We start from the raw sequence: 19,207 nt of genomic DNA, 5'->3' as shown, positions 1-19,207 counted from the left end.
GTCCAGAGCGTCCAAGACCTCCAGGGTCGCTAAACCGGTCAAACCACCGTGTACTGTGACGACGGCGACCGTGTCGACCCGCTCCGGAAAGGTGGGACCTTCCTCGACGTCGAGCTCTCTGGCTTCGGTGACCTCGATCCGCTCTCGTATCGGTTCCCCTCCGTCCTCCTCTGCTATCAAAATAGCCTTTAAAAGGGCTCACGAGGAGTCTCGTCGAGCGCAATCCGACTCAGCTGTGGTTCCTCCCACACCTGGCAAGTCCTTGAGGGTTGCATCCAAGCAGCCGCCGGCGAAGAAACGGCTAACTCAGCGCTCCTCCTCCTCGGCCTCCTCAAAGAAAGACCCGCCATCTTCCTCGACAACTTCCTCGAGAAGGTCTTCTCCTATTGTACCAGCCCAGAGGCCTAGAGATGTTTCTCAGTCTCCATTGCACCCCCTGTCTGATGCGGAGCTGCAGGACTCACCCCACCACTCTACCCAAACGGTGGTTAGGGTGCCGGTGCCGGAGCCCCTTGCGCCGCCTCGCTCGTCGCGCCAACAGCTCTTCCCTCCCACCTCGACACCGGAGCGTGGCAGACAAACGGCTCGCCTGGCTCGGGCAGCCCAGGCCTCAGCCTCTAAGGACATTCGGCCTCCGGCCCTCTCTTCCCGCGAGGCCTTGCCTCCTCCCGAGACTGTGCTGTCTTCTCCCCCTCAGTCCCCCCAAGGGGCTGAGGAGGAAGATGTTGATGTCGACCGTCCAGACTCTGTCCTCTCGGCCTCGGTGGTCTCTCTCGGTCTCGACCTCTCTCCTCCCCACGACGCGTATGAGGCGGACCCGCCTTCTCCTACTGACAATGTTCGTGCTTTCGCTGAGCAAATGGTCAGGATGGCCGACGCCCTGGGTTTGGAGATCAAGCAAACCTCCAAAGCAGTGTCTGACCCAGTCTTCAAGAGGGTGCAGGCCCAAGCTCCGCCGGCCACGCTACTCCCCTTTCTGCCTTATCTGTTGGACGTTATCCAGGCCTCCTGGAAAAACCCTTCCTCCATTCCTCCGACCTCGAAGAGGATCGAGACTTGGTACCGTACCGACGATGATACCCTGGAGTGGCTCAAACACCATCCCGACCCTAACTCCCTGGTCGTTAAGGCCTCTCAATCCTCAGGTCGTCAGTCGAATACTCCGGCCGACAGAGAAGGGAAGCGCTTCGACGCCGTGGGTCGAAAACTTTATTCCGGAGCCCTTTTGCTTTGCCGCATGGCGAATTATGGAGCCTGCATGGGTGCCTACCAACAAATTATCTGGGAGAAGGCGCAGCCCTTCTTCGCTAAGATGTCGGACGAAGACCGCTCCGTCCTCACTACCCTCCAACAGGAGGCAGACTCGCTCGCTCACCACCAAATACAAATGGCGAAGCATACAGGTGATACTGCGGGTAAAATGATTGCCCACGCGATTTCCATTCGCCGCCACGCCTGGCTGAGGTCTTCGGGTCTCTCCTCATCTTCCAGACAGGTCATTGAGGACCTTCCCTTTGATGCGCTCGGACTGTTTCACGCCGGTACCGATGACAAACTCAAGTCTAATCATGACTTTAAAATTCTTGCGTCTAAATGTGGCGACCAACCTCAACCTCAGCGCACTCGCTGGTTCCCGCACCGTTCCCGCCGTTTCCCGCCGCAATCTTTCAGACACCATTCTTTCAGGCGGCCTTCGGGCTCGAACAATCAAGCCCATCACCAACCTCGCCGGGGACCTCATCCGCAAAAGCAACGCGGTCGATCCACCCCTGCTCCTCCGCAGCCTAATCGGCGTACCTGACGCCAACTCCTGCCAAAGCTCCTCGCCCGCTACCGTTGTAGAGCCCACGCTGCCTCGTCCCTTCGGTATCTTTGCAGACCGACTAGCCCCTTTCTACAATCAATGGGACTCTATTACTTCAGATGCGTGGGTTCTCCGCATTGTCCAAGACGGCTACGCCTTAGAGTTCATGGACCTCCCTCCTACAGGTCACGTTCTCCACTCAAACCCTTCCCCAGAGATACTGGCCGAAGTCGAAGCGCTACTGGCCAAAGGCGCTATCCGTCCCTCCCCTCCCGAACTGGACCCTCTAAGTTTCTTCTCCAGATACTTTACAGTCCCGAAAAGAGGAGGCGGGCTACGCCCGATTCTGGACTTAAGGGCACTCAATATATTCATTCGCCCCTCCAAATTCAGGATGGTCTCTATTGCCTCTATCCTCCCGATGCTGCAGCGGGGAGACTACTTTGCCTCCATAGACTTACGAGACGCCTACTTCCACGTGGCGATACGAGAGGCGCACAGACGGTTCCTATGCTTCAAAGTTCTCGACCAAACCTACCAGTTTACCGTTTTGCCCTTCGGTCTCGTCACGGCCCCGAGGGTCTTCACCAAGGTTGTCGCCGCCGTAGCGGCTCACCTCAGGCTACATGGCATCACGGTCTTTCCTTATCTGGACGACTGGCTTCTCGTCGGACCCGACCCGGTTCTTCTCCAAAATCACGTCTCTTTCACGCTGCGTCTTCTAAAATCTCTCGGCCTCCAACTCAATTCCGAGAAGTCAAATCTCTCCCCGTCAACCCGAATCCGGTTCATCGGGGCCCTCTTCGACTCCGTCGCAGAGACTGTGTCACTTCCGTTCGACAGATTCCTGGCTCTCCGCCACCATATCGCCCTTTGTCGATCTGCCCGGAGGGTCAGAGCCCGTGTCATTCAGGTCCTTCTAGGCCACATGGCCTCCACGGTTCTCACGACCCCGTTTGCCAGGCTGCGCCTTCGGACCCTGCAAAGGTGGTTTATAGACACTTTCAAACCGTTCCACCACCACAACTCCAGATACCTGTCGGTACCGTCGTCCGTCCGCCAGTCTCTCTCATGGTGGATGTCTCACCAAAACGTGTGCAAGGGCCTTCCTTTCCATCCAGCCCCGCCATCGCTAACCATAACCACAGACTCCTCCACCTACGCTTGGGGAGCCCACATGAACGGTCTAACGGTTCAAAATCTTTGGTCCCCGTCAGAGAGGGCCAACCACATAAACTTCCTCGAACTTCTTGCCATTCTCAAAGCCCTAAAAGCATTCTCCCCCCTCATCCGCCACAAGTCCATCCTCATTCAATCGGACAATCTAGTAGCAGTATTCTACATCAACAAACAGGGTGGTACGGGTTCGAGGAAACTAATGCTCCTCTCCTCTCGTCTCTGGATTTGGTGCATAGCCCACGGCGTACAGATCTCTGCAATCCACCTACCGGGCGCCCAAAACGGCTTAGCGGATGCCCTCAGCAGGATGACTTCTTCCTCTCACGAATGGAAGCTCGATCCCGAGGTCCTCGACGGTCTGTTCCGCCTCTGGGGGCGCCCTACTCTGGATCTCTTCGCGTCTCCCCACAACGCCCAACTACCCCGCTACGGAGCGAGGCTCCCCCCGAACTCTTTCCCCGGCTGCCTAGGGGATGCCTTTCTTCTGGACTGGTCGGCGGAGATGCTTTATCTTTTTCCACCGATTCCCCTCATACCGAAAGTTCTCGAAAAACTTCTCTCGATCTCGGTCACGGCGATTCTCATAGCTCCGGCCTGGCCCCGCCAACCGTGGTATCCAGCCCTTCTTCGCCTCTCCAGAGGTTCGTTTCACCCTCTGCCTCTCTCGCCGCACCTTCTCTCACGGGAGGACGGCAAAATTCTTCACCCGGACCTTTCTTCCCTTCATCTCACTGCATGGAAGATTCTTACCTAGCCTCTCTTCCGCAGAATCTGCGAGACGTCCTGCGGGCAGCCCATAAGCCGTCTACTACCAAGGCTTATTCCTACAAACTCTCTCGCTTTCATGCCTTCCTTCGATCCCGTAACGTCGACACCTTCCCGACCTCGGTATCGGTGGTCCTCGACTTCCTCATGACTCTCGTCGAGAAGAAACTTTCTCTTGCCTCTATAAAAGCTTATCTCGCAGCTCTTTCCTGGTCCTTTCAGCGCCACGGCCAGCCATCTCTTTTTTCTCACCACCTGATCAAAACCTTTCTCCGGGGCTACAATAACATCTGCCCGCCGTCGCTACCACCTACGCCGGGCTGGAGCCTCGAACTTGTACTTTCTCAGCTGTCTTCTGCTCCCTTCGAACCGCTTGCCTCGACCGATCTACGCCTGCTCTCCTGGAAGTTGGCCTTTCTGGTGGCGATCACGTCGGCACGACGGCCATCCGAGCTCGCTGCCCTCAGAGTCGACGAGCCTTATCTCCGTTTCCACCATGACCGCGCTGTTCTTCGCCCGGACATTACCTTTCTTCCTAAGGTGGTGTCAGCCTTCCACCTCAACCAGGACATTGTCTTACCAGCTTTCTTCTCTAACCCCTCCTCTCCTCTCGAGCAAAAACTGCACCTTCTCGACGTTCGGAGAGCACTTCTTTTCTACAGGGATCGTACTAAGGACATTCGTAAGTCACAAAGACTCTTTGTCGCCTATGCCCAGGACAAGTTGGGTAATCCCATTTCTTCCCAAAGACTGTCCCACTGGATCGCTCAGGCCATTGAGTTGGCCTATGAACTAGCCAAGCGACCTCCCCCTCCTTCCATCCGCCCGAGGTCGACTAGGGGCCTCTCGGCGTCGACCGCCTTCCTTAGGGGTATTCCGCTTGACTCCATATGTAAAGCGGCTATCTGGTCAAACCCTCTCACGTTTGTCTCTCACTACAGGCTGGACAGTAAAGCCCTTAAAGACTCGGCCTTTGCAAGATCAGTACTCTCATCTTGCCTCTCCTGACTCTCAGACGTTTTTTCTCTTCATATTCACCCACAGGTGACTCTCTATACCTCTCCTTCAAGTTGGACGGGGTTTTTTCCCCATACCTGCCTCTAGGGATATGTGTTTTTTCCCATGATTGTATTGAGCAGTTGCTCTGTTGCTTTGTACCGCCTCGTTGGCCCTGGCGGATATGCCAAAGACCAAGATGTGTTTGTCCCTCTCCCCCTGGGAGAGCGTTTATATGCACTACGCAATTGTGTATTTTTCTCTATCATGTTTATTGAAAAATTCCTTCCATGTTATGTTCTTCTTCTATGATGCTCATGTTGCATTGCACTGGTCCTTTCGGACAATTTATTGCACTGGTCCCTTGGGACGGTTGTTTTTTCTATGTCCTAATAAACATGTGTTTGGACATTCACTGATTGTCGAGTTTGCCTTGTCCCACCATCCGGGACCTTAGCGTGTTAGTCTCCATTAGTGTGCATTCACAGAGTACACGAAGAAAAAGGACAGGTTGCTCACCTGTAACCATGTTTCTTCGAGTGTACTCTGTGAATTCACACAAACCCGCCCTTCCTTCCCCTCTGGCAAACCTCTCCCTTTCTCGTTGCCTTGGCGGCGCAGGAACTGGAGAGCGGGCGCCTGGGGCTGCCTTATATGCCCCTTGGGAAGGGGGGCGTGGTTACCGCCAAAATTTGAACTTCAGCTTGGAAGAGTTTCCGTCGGAACCTGCGCAGGCGCAGCTTCTCCATTAGTGTGAATTCACAGAGTACACTCGAAGAAACATGGTTACAGGTGAGCAACCTGTCCATCTACTTGTGGCTGTGAATAATTAACTGCACAGGTAACATTTTGAATCTTCTTAGAAGTTTCTGAATAGCACTCTGCTCAGTGTAGTGATCCTCTTAAATATAACCATTAAACAAATGCATTTAAGAGCTTTCTTTGAAAGTTGGAAAGTCCTGGATATTCACATCAAAACAGATGGGAAATGTGTGTTTTTTTAACTGTTAAATTTGTGTAAGAGAGCCAGAGTAGTGTAGTGGTTTGAGCATTGATCTATGACTATGGGGACCAGGGTTCAACAGCAACAAATTTGTGTGCATATTAATTTATAATTTCAGGGACAACATATGCACTTGCTGTATTTCCAGTTACTTGGGGTTGAAAACAATCTATCAGATCTATCAAATGTTTTCATAGAATCATAGAGCTGGAAGAGACCTCACGGGCCATCCAGTCCAACCCCCTGCAAGAAGCAGGAAAATCTCATTCAAAGCACTCCCGACAGATGGCCATCCAGCCTCTGCTTAAAAGCCTCCAAAGAAGGAGCCTCCACCACATTCCAGGGGAGAGAGTTCCACTGCCGAACAGCTCTCACAGATGAAGTTCTTCCTAATGTTCAAGTGGAATCTCCTTTCCTGTAGTTTGAAGCCGTTATTCCATGTCCTAGTCTGCAGGGCAGCAGCAAACAAGCTTGCTCCCTCCCTATGACTTCCCCTCACATATTTATACATGGCTATCATGTCTCCTCTCAGCCTTCTCTTCTGCAGGCTAAACATGCCCAGCTCTTCATAGGGCTTGTTCTCCAGACCCTTAATCATTTTAGTCGCCCTCCTCTGGACGCTTTCCAGCTTGTCAACATCTCGCTTCAATTGCGATGCCCAGAATTGGACACAGTATTCCAGGTGTGGTCTGACCAAGGCAGAATAGAGGGGTAGCTTGTCTTCCCTGGATCTAGACACTATACCCCTATTTATGCAGGCCAAAATCCCATTGGCTTTTGAGAGACTTTTGAACAGAAATTCAGTAAATAACAAAAAAATTACCAAAATTTTAAGCAAACATAGTAAAATGAATTTTATAGCCAGGGACTCTAGAATAATTCACACACGTGTGTTGTATTCAGACAAATTTATTCACTTGTTAACTAGGATTCCAAATGATTTATTTGTGAGTTGGTTCTCATATGTTGTTCATAATTAGAATATTGAGCCCAACGTTATTGGAAACAAAACTTTTAATTGATAACAATCTGTATTACCATTTTCCCTACAGAGCCTTTTCTGCACCATGAGTACTTGCCGCTTTACACCCAATGCCTTTTTCTGTGTGTCAGTCACTCTGCTGTTTATAAACGAGGTTCCTCTATCTTCGTTGCTTTCCTCTTGTCAATTAATGTGTCCACTTCCAATTTGCTCCCACTGTGAATCCTCAAGGGAGTAATTCAGAATTTTAATATGATGCAGGTTCTCATGATAGAAATTATCTTCTAACCCTGTAGTTGATGATTAGTAAACTGGTATCCAATACAGAGGACCAATTACACTTTGAATAAATGAAAGTTTCACATTCCTTGTACTTCCTGAACCTGTAAAAAGGAATTGTGTTTCCTTTTGTAAAACATAAGTACTATGACTGGCAGAACCAGTTTGCAGGGGCTCAAAAATACGTCCTTTACTTTCAATGTGCTTGGGGATGTAAGACCCCCACCAAAGTGGAAAAATCGCAAATTAACAATTTTTTAACCTGAGGGAAAACCTCTCAGAATCTTTAGGGCTTCCAGCATGACTCAGTAGTCAACTTCCACCTGAAGTTGACCAGAGAATTGCAGTGTAAGACCTGCAAATGCTTAGACTAGTGTTCCCTCTAGGAGTCTTTAGATCCCCCAGAGCAACTGCACTGTCAATTTGCAGCCCAAGTTGATCATAGAGTCATACTGGGGACTGTAGAGATTCCTAGTGAAAACATATTAATCAAATCTGTGAACAGTCCACAAAAGTTGAACACACAAATGTAGAAGACCGATTGATTGTATTCACAAACGTTGCCAGTATAAATAAATGAATATCCTAATTTCTAGTTGTCTGATTGAACTATCATACTGATTGAGAGGTTGAGTATCAATGAATAAATTATCTAAAAGCGATCACATCTACTGTTAAATTTCAACTGAAAGGGGGGGGGGGTTATACTTTGGTCAGACCCAGAATCATAAAAAGATATTTTTTGAAAAAGGAAAGTATGGCATAGTAGCAATAGTTACGGTATGACATAACTAATTTCTTCATGTATTGTTTTTGTAGTTAATTTTTCCAAAGATCAATTACTAAATATGCAGAATACCAAAAGCTCTACCACTATAATATTACAAGTAATAACGCATCTAACATGCAGCACACTGGTGCCTTCAGTGAAGTTCACAGCAGAAATATTTGTAATGTTTCAGTTGACTAATGCAGTCATTTGATATACAAATTAGCTATTATTGGAACAAAATCTGTTGTTTATCTCTGTGAAGATTTAAAGTAACAAAAGCAATATAAGATGTGATGATAATAAAGATGAAATAATGGTATATTTCACATTGAAAATGTTAATTTTAATATTCTTTGGTAAATGAAGTGTGAAGTTCTTTAATCTCATTTGAAAAGTAAAGTTATCTGTACATAATGATTGCAATGTCGTATGTACATTTGGTTATACACAAAGCAAAAATTCGTGCTTTCACAAAGTTCAATTAGGAAGAGAATTGAGTTGAACCATCTGGTATTGCAATCTATAATTTTTATTGCTTATGTCAGTGCAACTGAAGTTTCTGGTTTTGCCCAATTTGTAGTTTTGTTGTTAATTACAGTGGACTAAATTGTATACTACGATATTGGTGCCAAAACAAAATTTCTGTTTATTCACTGCTTTAATAATTAACAGTATCAAAATGACGTAATATTGTCTGACAACATGCTTCATTCACTCCATATTTTAGGGTTTGAGAATATAAGAAAAGACAAGTTGAGATTGAGACCAAAGACCTTTCTAGTCCAGCCTTCTCTTTGCATAGTTGCAAATCAATTGCCTATGAGAAACTGATAAGAAGGGCATGTGTCCTGTTCATAATCTTCACTTGTCTCTGGTAATCATGGCAACATATATATCCATTGTGGCTTTAAACCACAAATACTCCAGTCCTCTATGAATTTGTTCAATCCTTTTTTTAAACATCCCGTTGATGACCTTTCTGCTAGGAGTAGTTCAAGCTTGATTTGCCCTAGGACCCATTTCTTTAGTCTTTTTAGTAGTCTACAGCATCCATAGTACACTTCTCCAGTACCATAGTTCAAAGAATTTCATTTTCTTCCTATCAGCTTTCTTCACTGTCCAGATTTCACAACCATACATAGAAATTAGGATTATGATGAACTGGACAATCATAGCTTTAGTATTCAGTGATATATCTCTACAAATCAGGGTCTTGTCTAGTTCCTTCATAGTTGCCCTTCCAATCCCTAGTCTTCTCCTGATTTCTTGAGTGCAGTCTCCATTCTGTCTTAATATGGGGTCTATTATGAGAGCAAGGAAGAAAATGTCCCCTTGTACATGAACCAATCAGCGGATATTGTGATGTGTAGAACCCAGATGTAAAAAGTGGCATATTTACCAAGGTTTACAGATGTCTGGATTTGAAATGTTAATATGTTATCAGCAAACTTTATATTTCAGTGTTAATATACAAAATGTTTGCATAGTGTATAAATGTATAAATTCCAAAATTTGTGATTATACATTTTATATATGTGCCAATTGTGATGTGTTATATATGGCAACTGAGTAATGCATATTTTAACTGTGATTATATTACTTTCAAGAAACACAGAAGAGAGTTAAGTCTTTCACATAGTTATTTTTTTTTACTCTCAAGTGTGAGTATATTCTGTCACAGTGACTCAGAATCTCTTGCATTAACTGAGCAGAAAAAGTAGAGAGATGTTGATAGATGCAATGCCTGTTAAGCACCATAGGAAAGAAGATTGCATGCCTCTCTGTTAAATAACAATAACAACCGCTACTTGTAGTAGTATTGAATGTCTGGATAATGTGATTTCTTATTCATGCCTTCATTCAGGTGGAACCTGACAAGTTGAAGACACTAACAGAAGGTCTGGAAGCCTACAACCATGTCCAAAAGAGGAATAGAAAGTAAGGTGTCTTTATTCTTGGGCAAGCATCAGACTTAAGAGGAATGATGAATGTTTGCAGAAAAAATTACTTTGTTTGAAAGGAGGGTTGTTACTTTTGGTGTGCAGACTCACCATATTTTTATTCTACTAACACATTTTACTGATTTGGCATTGTTTCAAAGACCTTACTTAACAGGAAGTAACAGTATTGCAAAATATATGTGTGAGTGCAAACTTAGGGAAGAGATGTTAGTCTCTAGCATAAAAGGCAGAGGATCTTTCCAATTTGAGATACCAGAGTTGCCTTTGGAGAGCTGTCAAATACGTGTCACTCGTGTCTTTTTTCCCTGTTGCATTACTAGCAAAATGCAACTGTTCCCCTGTACCTTGAACTTCTGTTAATGAGTTTTATAAATAAAGTGTTGAGTATCTGTTGCAGCTCATATGAATCAGTGGAAAGAAAGAAAACAAAAGTTTTGAATATTACTAAACCACTGCAGTGTACATGATTCATGGCTACCTGGCAAGGGTGTTCTTTTGTTTCTATAATAACTAATAATAAATACATGTATAATTGGCAATGCATATTCAGAACATTTTTATGTGTGACTCTGTTTTTGGCAGAAAAAGTATATTTAGCAAAACTTCCTATAATTCTTTGAGTGAATACATAACGGCAGGCTTTCAAAGAATAATAACACATTAATTAAGCGTCAGACCAGATCTGCCATGTTCAGTTGTGTCTGATTGAAATCTGCAAGGTCTGTGAAAACACTAAACTCTGTTGAATTGTGACAAATGTCATAATAAAATGGAGGAGTCTAAAATACTAGTATCATTATTGTTTTGGACTCAGATTTGACATTCCTTGATAGTATGGTCTTCTCCGCTGAATCTCTGCAATCACTAGTTTGTTCTGTTATCACCAAATTGTTCTTCTCATTGCATCCTCAAAGGTCAGCTGGTACACTGCTCTAGAGGGTTCATCAAAGCTCCAGAACAAATTTTTCAGGGCATAGGCATTGCTGAGGAAGAAGTAGTCAATTGAAAAAACAGCATTTTCTTGTGGAAGTTTAGGGCAGACTCCCTCTGAATAAATTCTGCCAAGAAAGCCCTGTGATAGGATTGTCTTAGGGTCTCCATTAGTCAGAAACCTGAAGGCACACATAAAAAACAATAATGTTTCTGAATCCATCCCATTTTTATTGTAAATAATATTAGTTATTATTAATCATAATCCAAATAATTTGTGGGTATATTAATACTTAGGATTGAGAGAGTGATTATTTTTCTAAAAACCACTCTTGTGGCATCTCAAAGATTCACAAATTTTATCCTTGCAATCTTCTATATTTATTCTTTTTTGTTTCTTATTACTACATCCAGTGAAGTAGTCAGCAGTCTCAACATCTTATGACAAATAAAAATTTTAGTCTTTAAGATAAAACAAGACCTTTTTTGAGCAAATTTCAAAGTACAATACACAAATTGAAATATAAGACAATTATGGCTACTTCCAAGGGGTTGGCAGCTTTGATAAGAGCTGTGCTCCCTTGCTCACAGGAGCCGGAAAGTAAAATAAAAAAGTATAGAAATTGGAAGTGACTATAGAAATTGGTGTCCACTACCTATATTGGGTTAGGCTTTGTGGCCTCATGACCTTTCTAAAATCTGAACTGCCTCTAAGAGTGGCAAGACTTGGCCACAGTGGTCCATGCTCTCATCACATCTTGTTTAGACTACTGCAATGCACTCTACATGGGGTTGCTTTTGAAGACTGTTTGGAAGCTTCAAGTAGTCCAACAGGTAGCAGCCAGGTTGCTCACTGGAGCGACGTACAGGGAGCATATAACCCCCCTGTTGGATCAGCTCCACTGGCTGCCAGTCTGCTACTGAGCAGAATTCAAAGTGCTGGCTTTACCCTATAAATCCCTAAACGGCTCCGATCCAGCTTACCTGTCTGAACACATCTCCCTCTATGAGCCAGCTAGATCACTAAGATCTACCAGTGAGGCCCTGCTCTCAGTCCTTCAGCCTTCGCAGATGCGATTGACAGGGATGAGGGACAGGAGCTTCTCGGTGGTGGCCCCTCGACTGTGGAACTCCCTCCCCAGAGAGATTAGATTGACCCCCTCCCTCCTAGCTTTTAGGAAACAACTTAAGACTTAGTTATTTAAGAAGACATTCGGTGAATGACAGAAACATGGAAATATGGAAGTAGTTAAAATATCATAGGATTCTGCAAGGCCTAAATGTTTAATTTAATGTGTGTGACTATTGTTTTATAGTTTTATAATTTTAATGGTTTTAATCTATTGTCATTGTTGTTTTGATGTGTGTTGTGTTATAGACATAGAGCATTGAATTTTGCCATTGATTATGTTGAGAACTGCTTTGACCCCCCCTAGGGGTGAAAAAAGCTGTATGTAAGTGCAATAAATAAATAAAACCCATTCTTCCCTCTATTAATTCTCCAGTGCACGGGGCATCAGGAGGGAGGCAAAATGTTTATCCTTACAATGCCCAGTAGCTGAGGCTTGTATACACACTTCCTTTTAGCTCTACAATTCCACTGCAATCCTGTGAACCTCTCCATTTTGGGTCATTTGGTACAAGTCAACTTTTGGTATACTCTTAAGTGTCTTGTAGGTATTATGCAATCTCTGTCCATTAAAAGGGAATAGTGCCCATTTCTCACTCAATATTCATATGGTTCAGCGGGCCTCAAGGGGTGTGCATATCTTAGCTATGTTTTGTATGTTTTTATTCATATGCATAGTCTCCCAAGAAACGTGTGGAATGTATAAATCATGACAAGGTTTTACACATGTTCCAAGCAGTATGCATAATCAGCAGTATGCAAAATCTGCAATATGCAGATTTGTTTATTAATAATGTTTGTTTAATAAACAATAATGTTTGTTTGTTTGTTTCATGATGACATGCTCTCACCAAAATGGATAGTCTCCTTAAAAGCCTGGGACTTTTAAGTTGGAAGTAAAACAGAAAAGCTAGCATATGTATAGCATAGTATAAACAGGAGATTTACTGTTTTGTGTGTTTGCCAGTGGAATGTGAAAATTCTTACAAATTTTCATAGTAAAACTAATCACTGCATACAATTTGAGCAAAAAACAGTAAATTTCTACTCCTGTTTATACTTCTTTCTGGCAGCTTTTGAGAAGGATGAACATCTCCAACTTCTTTTTCATGCTCTGTTCAAAAACATACATAGATATAATCATCATCATCATCATCATCATCATCTTTATTTATACCCCGCCACCATCTCCCCAACGGGGACTCGGGGCAGCTTAAATGGGGCCATGCCCAGAACAATACAATATCACAGAATATAAATAGAACAACAAATCATAACACATTAAACAATACAATAAAAGATAATATACACTACATTAAGCAAAATCAAAAGAACAATAAAACCAATGGATGAGCTGCCTTGGAGAAGTACACTTTTTATTTTATCTACAATAATTCCTGGAAATGTTGGTAAGGCATATTCTGATCAGCATTGAGTTAATTCAAGAAAAAAATTAAAGAAAATATAATTTGCAGTGTTTACCTGGATAAACAGGTCCTTTCATATACTAAACATTAACATTTTATGACAAGATTATTTATAATACAATTTATGTTGCAAAGTGAATTTTAATTAGTAATTGGTGTTTATCATATTTTTTCAATGCTTCTGAAAATTCTAGAAAAATGAAAAAAAAAACGGTTTTTCTGTGACTTCGACATTTCTAGATTTTTTTTCTGCTCCAGGGAGATCAGGGCATCCATACCATCAGTATTTAAGACTTGCTCGTTCTTTTAGTAAGTTCATAGGGCTCTTCTACAACAGATGTTGAATCAAATGTTAATCAGATACATTGAGGGCTTGGTTAAGAGCTGTTTAGAGAGGCAGTAAACATTTCATGCAAAATCATTTATGTCTCACTATTTAGCCAGGAATTCTCCAAGTGTGAAAGCAAGACAAGGCCTGGCTTTATCTGGATTACAGTCTTAAAAACATGACTCAGAATAACAGGAGAGCGAGAGTGAAACAAATCAGGAAAACCTAGGCACCAATATTTCATGATTCATGGTATTTATACCCAGCTGTAATGCATTTAGTTGGTATAGTAGGTTATACCTATAAGTCAGTGTTTTGGCCTACAGCTCCCAGAAATCCCAGCCGTTTACCAGCTGTTAGGATTTCTGGGAGTTGAAGGCCAAAACATCTGGGGACCCACAGGTTGAGAACCACTGCTATAGATATTTAATCACTACAGTACATTCTCTCATGTTCAGATTTATGTGTAGGATAGCATGAACACATAACAATCTGAATCACATGTAGACAGGTAAAACAATGTGAAGTAGATTTAGGATCTATCCCAGTGGACTCCTTGAAAGAATGCCTTTAGTCTTTCCTGATATGGAATAAATACCAGCCACTCACGCATGTGTAGGTGTGCATGATAAAATAACATTCTCAACTTAAGAAGTCCATACTTCCAATATCCTAACCACTGATGACATCAATGCCTTGCAAATTGTCTCTCCTGAAAGCATCTGCAGATTTGGGAGGGATAATGTAACATTTGTCTGTCTGTGTCTGTGTCTGTGTCTGTCTCTCTTTCTCTTTCTCTTTCTCTTTCCCTTCCCCTCTTTCATTCTCTCTTATGTGTGTACACTGCAATGAAATTGGCTTAGAAGATAGAACAAATCCATTCCTTCTTTCCATTTCTCTCCCATTCACCTGCCGGCATCACGAGCTAATCTCTCCTCATGAAATTCCTTTGTAATCCCAAATATGGCAATTAGCCAAGGCCTGAAAGTAAGACGAGCCTGTGCTAGAATTTGTCAGAGGACATGAAATTACCATGCGCCCTAACAAGCCAATTAGTGTAGCCTATTTGTAATTACCACACTACAAAGTAGACCACTCCTTTCAAGTCAACACGTGGCTTGTAGAAAGGGACAATGATACACCTTCACAGATTAAAATGCAATGAGTAGGTGAACAATTAAGTGAGGAACCTGCAGAGAGGACAAAGGAGATGGATGAAAATTATCAGCTAGGCACCTTGCAAGATTATCACTAAGGGTGGGGGGGAGGGGTGGATGAGGCATTCAATAATTACTTATTTACATACATTTATTAATTGCACCGGAGCTGTAGAAGTATGCAATTAAACGCTGAGTTTTGCCACTTAGGGTATCTCTCCTCTACGTTCTATAAGGTGCTAAGAAAAACACTATTCGTCCATAAATGTTGCTCCTGAGCTGTTTCTATAACTCATCCCTTTAGGAATCAAGCAAAAAATTGTTACCAGGAGCACTCACCTTATCTTTTTTAAGACAACACTTAAAATCACTTTTGCATTTCAAAATCAGAACATTTTGTTCCTGTTAATATTCAGTCATATTACTACTTCTCACTGTTTGTTTGAAGAGTCCTTTTCACATTTTAGATTATTTGCTGTGTACTCATGAATAAAAAGTCATAGGTATAACAGATTAAACATTTTCTGCGTTCGGTGTACATATTGGGAGATGGATACCGGAATAAATCCCCTGTGGTTGTCAATAAATGCTGCTCTGTCTTGAAAGTTCATACATAGCATGATTCCCTTAAAACAAAAATATTGTACTAAAGCACTTTCAATTAAGCAAGTACTTAAAACTAAAATAATTCTTTATTTCTGTATACTTAACGTTCTTATACTTAAAAAAAAGAAATGTTTTGTTTCTTGAACTAATGAAAGGCATCACAATGTATCTCTAAGTCAGTGGTTCTCAACCTGTGGGTCCCCAGGTGTTTTGGCCTACATCTCCCAAAAAACCCAGCCAGTTTACCAGCTGTTAGAATTTCTGGGAGTTGAAGGCCAAAACATCTGCGGAACCACAGGTTGAGAACCACTGCTCTAAGTATAACTTCTGAATAGAAAATTGCACAAACTCTGGGTGATCATCATTCTATTTTGCATTGCCCAAAAAAAGGTGACCAGAATCAACATTCATGATTATTTTGATGATTATTGTTGTTGTTATTGGCAAAATATATAAATATATAAAATTGGATCCTGTAGAAAAAAATGTCCCAGTGAAAGAATCTCACTTGAAAACAGGTGTCTTTACCTAGAATTCAAATAGAATATCCTATCTTTTTCAGACAAAAAGTGAAAGTCTCCCAAGATTATTTCAAATCTAATAATTGGATTGTTTTTTTTCTCACTTGAAAACAGGTGTCTTTACCTGGATCATGTGGTAGTAGAGAATCTTGATTTTTGCAGATTTGCCTTTACTGGTTTTGAATGTGTGTGTATTTATATATATAATGAGTATATACAGTATAGCGGTTTGAAGAAATAGGATACTGGGAGTCCCTGTTTTGAATCCCCATGTGGCCATTGAAATCCTTAGGCTTGGCAGGAAGACAAAGGCAACCGCTGACAGAACAAATCTTGCCAACAAAAACAAACCATGATAGGTTTGCCTTAAGGTCACCATAGGTCAGAAACAATAAGATTTTATCTGATATATAGCAATAGATATGGATATACATATAGATTATTTATTACTAGTTTAGTTTAGCCCAGTGGTTCTCAACCTATGGGTCCCCAGATGTTTTGGCCTTGAACTCCCAGAAATCCTGACAGCTGTTAAACAGGCTGGGATTTCTGGAAGTTACTTAAACAGCTTTCTGTTGTTCATTTTGCTCCATGCATGCATATTTCTCACACCTGGCAGTGTAAATGTAATATATAATGTAGAAATTATATACATATAACAGACGTGTCTTTTGTAAGCAACGGTAAAGGAGTTAATCATCTGATACCTTAAGCCCCATGAAAGCTTGAAGAGATTGTGTATATTCTGTAATTGTACTGAAGGTGGTAGTCACGCTACACAAAACTATTCATATTGAATTCTCCAGCAACATAATAAATGCAGTGCTGTTCAATGCAAGGCACAGGTAAACCAAGCCCATTATTATGCTCTTCACCAGCCCTGATATTTTGGCACATAGCCGCACAAAGCTAAATTGAAGGGAAAGGTACATAATCCTCTAAATATCTGATGCTTTCTTATCTGTCTCTATTTCTCATTCTTCTCCACAGTGAAAACCAGTGCTTTCTTCAATCATATGTCTCAGCCTTTTAATTCAAAAAATGTGATTATCCATGCTTTGATTTTGATCAGTTTATTCCCGTAGGTGCAGTTCATTGTTAAAAGTAATATTTTTTTCAGTAGGAATATTAATAGGACTAAAATACCGACTGAACATTGAACTTAACTTGCAGTTTAAACATCAAATGGAGAGATGTTTTTATTGTGTTGTCAAAGGCTTTCATAGCCAGAATCACTGGGTTGCTGTGAGTTTTTTGGGCTGTATGGCCATGTTCCAGTAGCAGTCTTTCTTGACGTTTCGCCTGCATTATGGCAGGCATCCCCAGAGGTTGTGAGGTCTGTTGGAAATGAGGCAGTGGGGCTTATATATCTGTGGAAAGTCCAGGGTGAGAGAAAGAACTCTTGTCTGTTTGAGGCAAGTGTGAATGTTGTAATTGGCCAGCTTGATTAGCACTGAAAAGCCATGCAGCTTCAAAGCCTGGCTGTTGCTGCCTGAGGGGATCCATTATTTGGGAGGTGTTAACTGGCACTTGATTGATGGCACTCTGGAATTCCCCTATTTTTCAGTGGTGTTCTGTATTTGCTCTCTTGATTTGTTTTTTAATACAGTAGAGTCTCACTTATCCAACGTTCTGGATTATCCAACGCATTTTTGTAGTCAATGTTTTCAATACATCATGATATTTTGGTGCTAAATTCGTAAATACAGTAATTACTACATAGCATTACTGTGTATTGAACTACTTTTTCTGTCAAATTTGTTGTATAACATGATGTTTTGGTTCTTAATTTGTAAAATCATGACCTAATTTGATGTTTAATAGGCTTTTCCTTAAGTGGATAAGTGAGACTCTACTGTACTAGTAACCAGGTTTTGTTCATTTTCATGATTTCTTCCTTTCTGTTAAAATTGTCCACATGCCTGTGGATTTCAGTGGCTTTTCTGTGTAGTCTGACATGATAGTTGTCAGAGTGGTCCAGCATTTCTGTGTTCTCAAATAATATTCTGTGTCCAGAGTAGGTCATCAGGTGCTTTGCTATAGCTGACTACTCTGGTTGAATTAGTCTGCAGTGCTTTTCATGTTCTTTGATTCGTGTTTGGGCAATGCTGCATTTGGTGGTCCCTATGTAGACTTGTCCACAGCTGCGTGATATACAGTATATACTGCCCTGCAGTAGTGAGAGGATCTCTCTTATCCTTTGCTGAACACAGCATTTGTTGAATTTTCCTGATTGGTCTGTGGATTGTTTGTAGGTTATGTTTCTTCACTAGTTTCCCTATGTGGTCAGTGGTTCCCTTGATGTATGATAAGAATACTTTTCCTCTAGGTGGATCTTTGTCTTTACTCCCGTGGCTTGTTCTTGGTCTTGCAGCTCTTCTGATGTATGTGGTGGAGTATTCAGTGGCCTATAGAGCCCATTCCACAGCTATATAAACCCCACTGCCTCATTTCCAACAGACTTCACAACCTCTGAGGATGCCTGCCATAAATGCAGGTGAAATGTCAGGAGAGAATGCTACTGGAGCATCACTATACAGCCTGAAAAAGTCACATCAACCTGCTGTTTTTATTGTTTATGATTTATATTTGGATTCACATTGGTGTGGAGTCTTTATTAGAATTTGCTATGGTGGTAGGCTTATTGTTAGCATTGCAATATTTACTGCTAGCATGATCGGACCTTTCCTACATTACCCCTCTTCTCTCAACCTTACAAATATTTACATCATCCAAGCTCAAAAAATGCTCCCAGGTCTCTAGGGCACATTTTGATGTAATGCAGAGGTGGCACCTTTTCAGTTCTGCCAACAGGAACAGTTCCGTCAATAGGCTCATGCCTTTGGATTGCACTTTGGTTTCCCTTTTGGTTGTTTTCTGGGAGTTTTTTTTTATGGACAGGTCCCAGTGGCCAGAATTCCACTTAAAGTCTGCTTTATTTGTATACATAACAAATGGTGTATTACTCCTGTTTAAAACGTTAATGGAGTGGAATATGAATTCACTTTGCAGCGTATGCTTTGAATAGTGTATTTTACTACAGTTGTGGGTGTTGTTGTAACACTTGTTCCCTATTTTTGTCTTAGAGGTGGGAAGCTAACTAACCATTTAGAAGCTGCTATACATGAGGCCATGAGTGAACTCGACAAAATGTCTGGGAATGTAAGTATCTAATGTAGAGCCTGGAAAGCATTTTTAATATTTTATTCAACAAAACTTTCGTCAATAGGCCAGTATAGTATCGGAGTTTGAGTGTTACACTACAACTGTGGAGACCAGGGTTCAAATCCCCTCTGGCCCATTAAATCTTTGTGCCAATCGTGCAATCTCAGCTTTAGAGGAAGGCAAAGGCACACTGCTTCTGTACC

The 19,207-nt window shown here is 42.4% G+C and overlaps 1 protein-coding gene across 3 annotated transcripts in view; it reads left to right on the top strand.

The window, feature by feature from the left end:
* The window catches only part of mbd5 (methyl-CpG binding domain protein 5), a 169,438-nt gene that overhangs the window by 144,309 nt on the left and 5,922 nt on the right, over nt 1-19,207 (top strand). For all 3 annotated transcript variants that reach the window (XM_062966335.1, XM_062966342.1, XM_062966348.1), the window contains 2 exons: nt 9,645-9,718; nt 18,926-19,001. In XM_062966335.1, coding sequence (XP_062822405.1) covers nt 9,645-9,718; nt 18,926-19,001 — 150 coding nt within the window. The remainder of the gene's footprint in view (nt 1-9,644; nt 9,719-18,925; nt 19,002-19,207) is intronic.

Source organism: Anolis carolinensis, chromosome 1, assembly GCF_035594765.1.
Source record: "Anolis carolinensis isolate JA03-04 chromosome 1, rAnoCar3.1.pri, whole genome shotgun sequence".
Lineage (NCBI taxonomy): Eukaryota > Metazoa > Chordata > Lepidosauria > Squamata > Dactyloidae > Anolis > Anolis carolinensis.
Note: the sequence above shows the minus strand (reverse complement) of the source record. Positions and strands in the feature narration are given on the sequence as shown.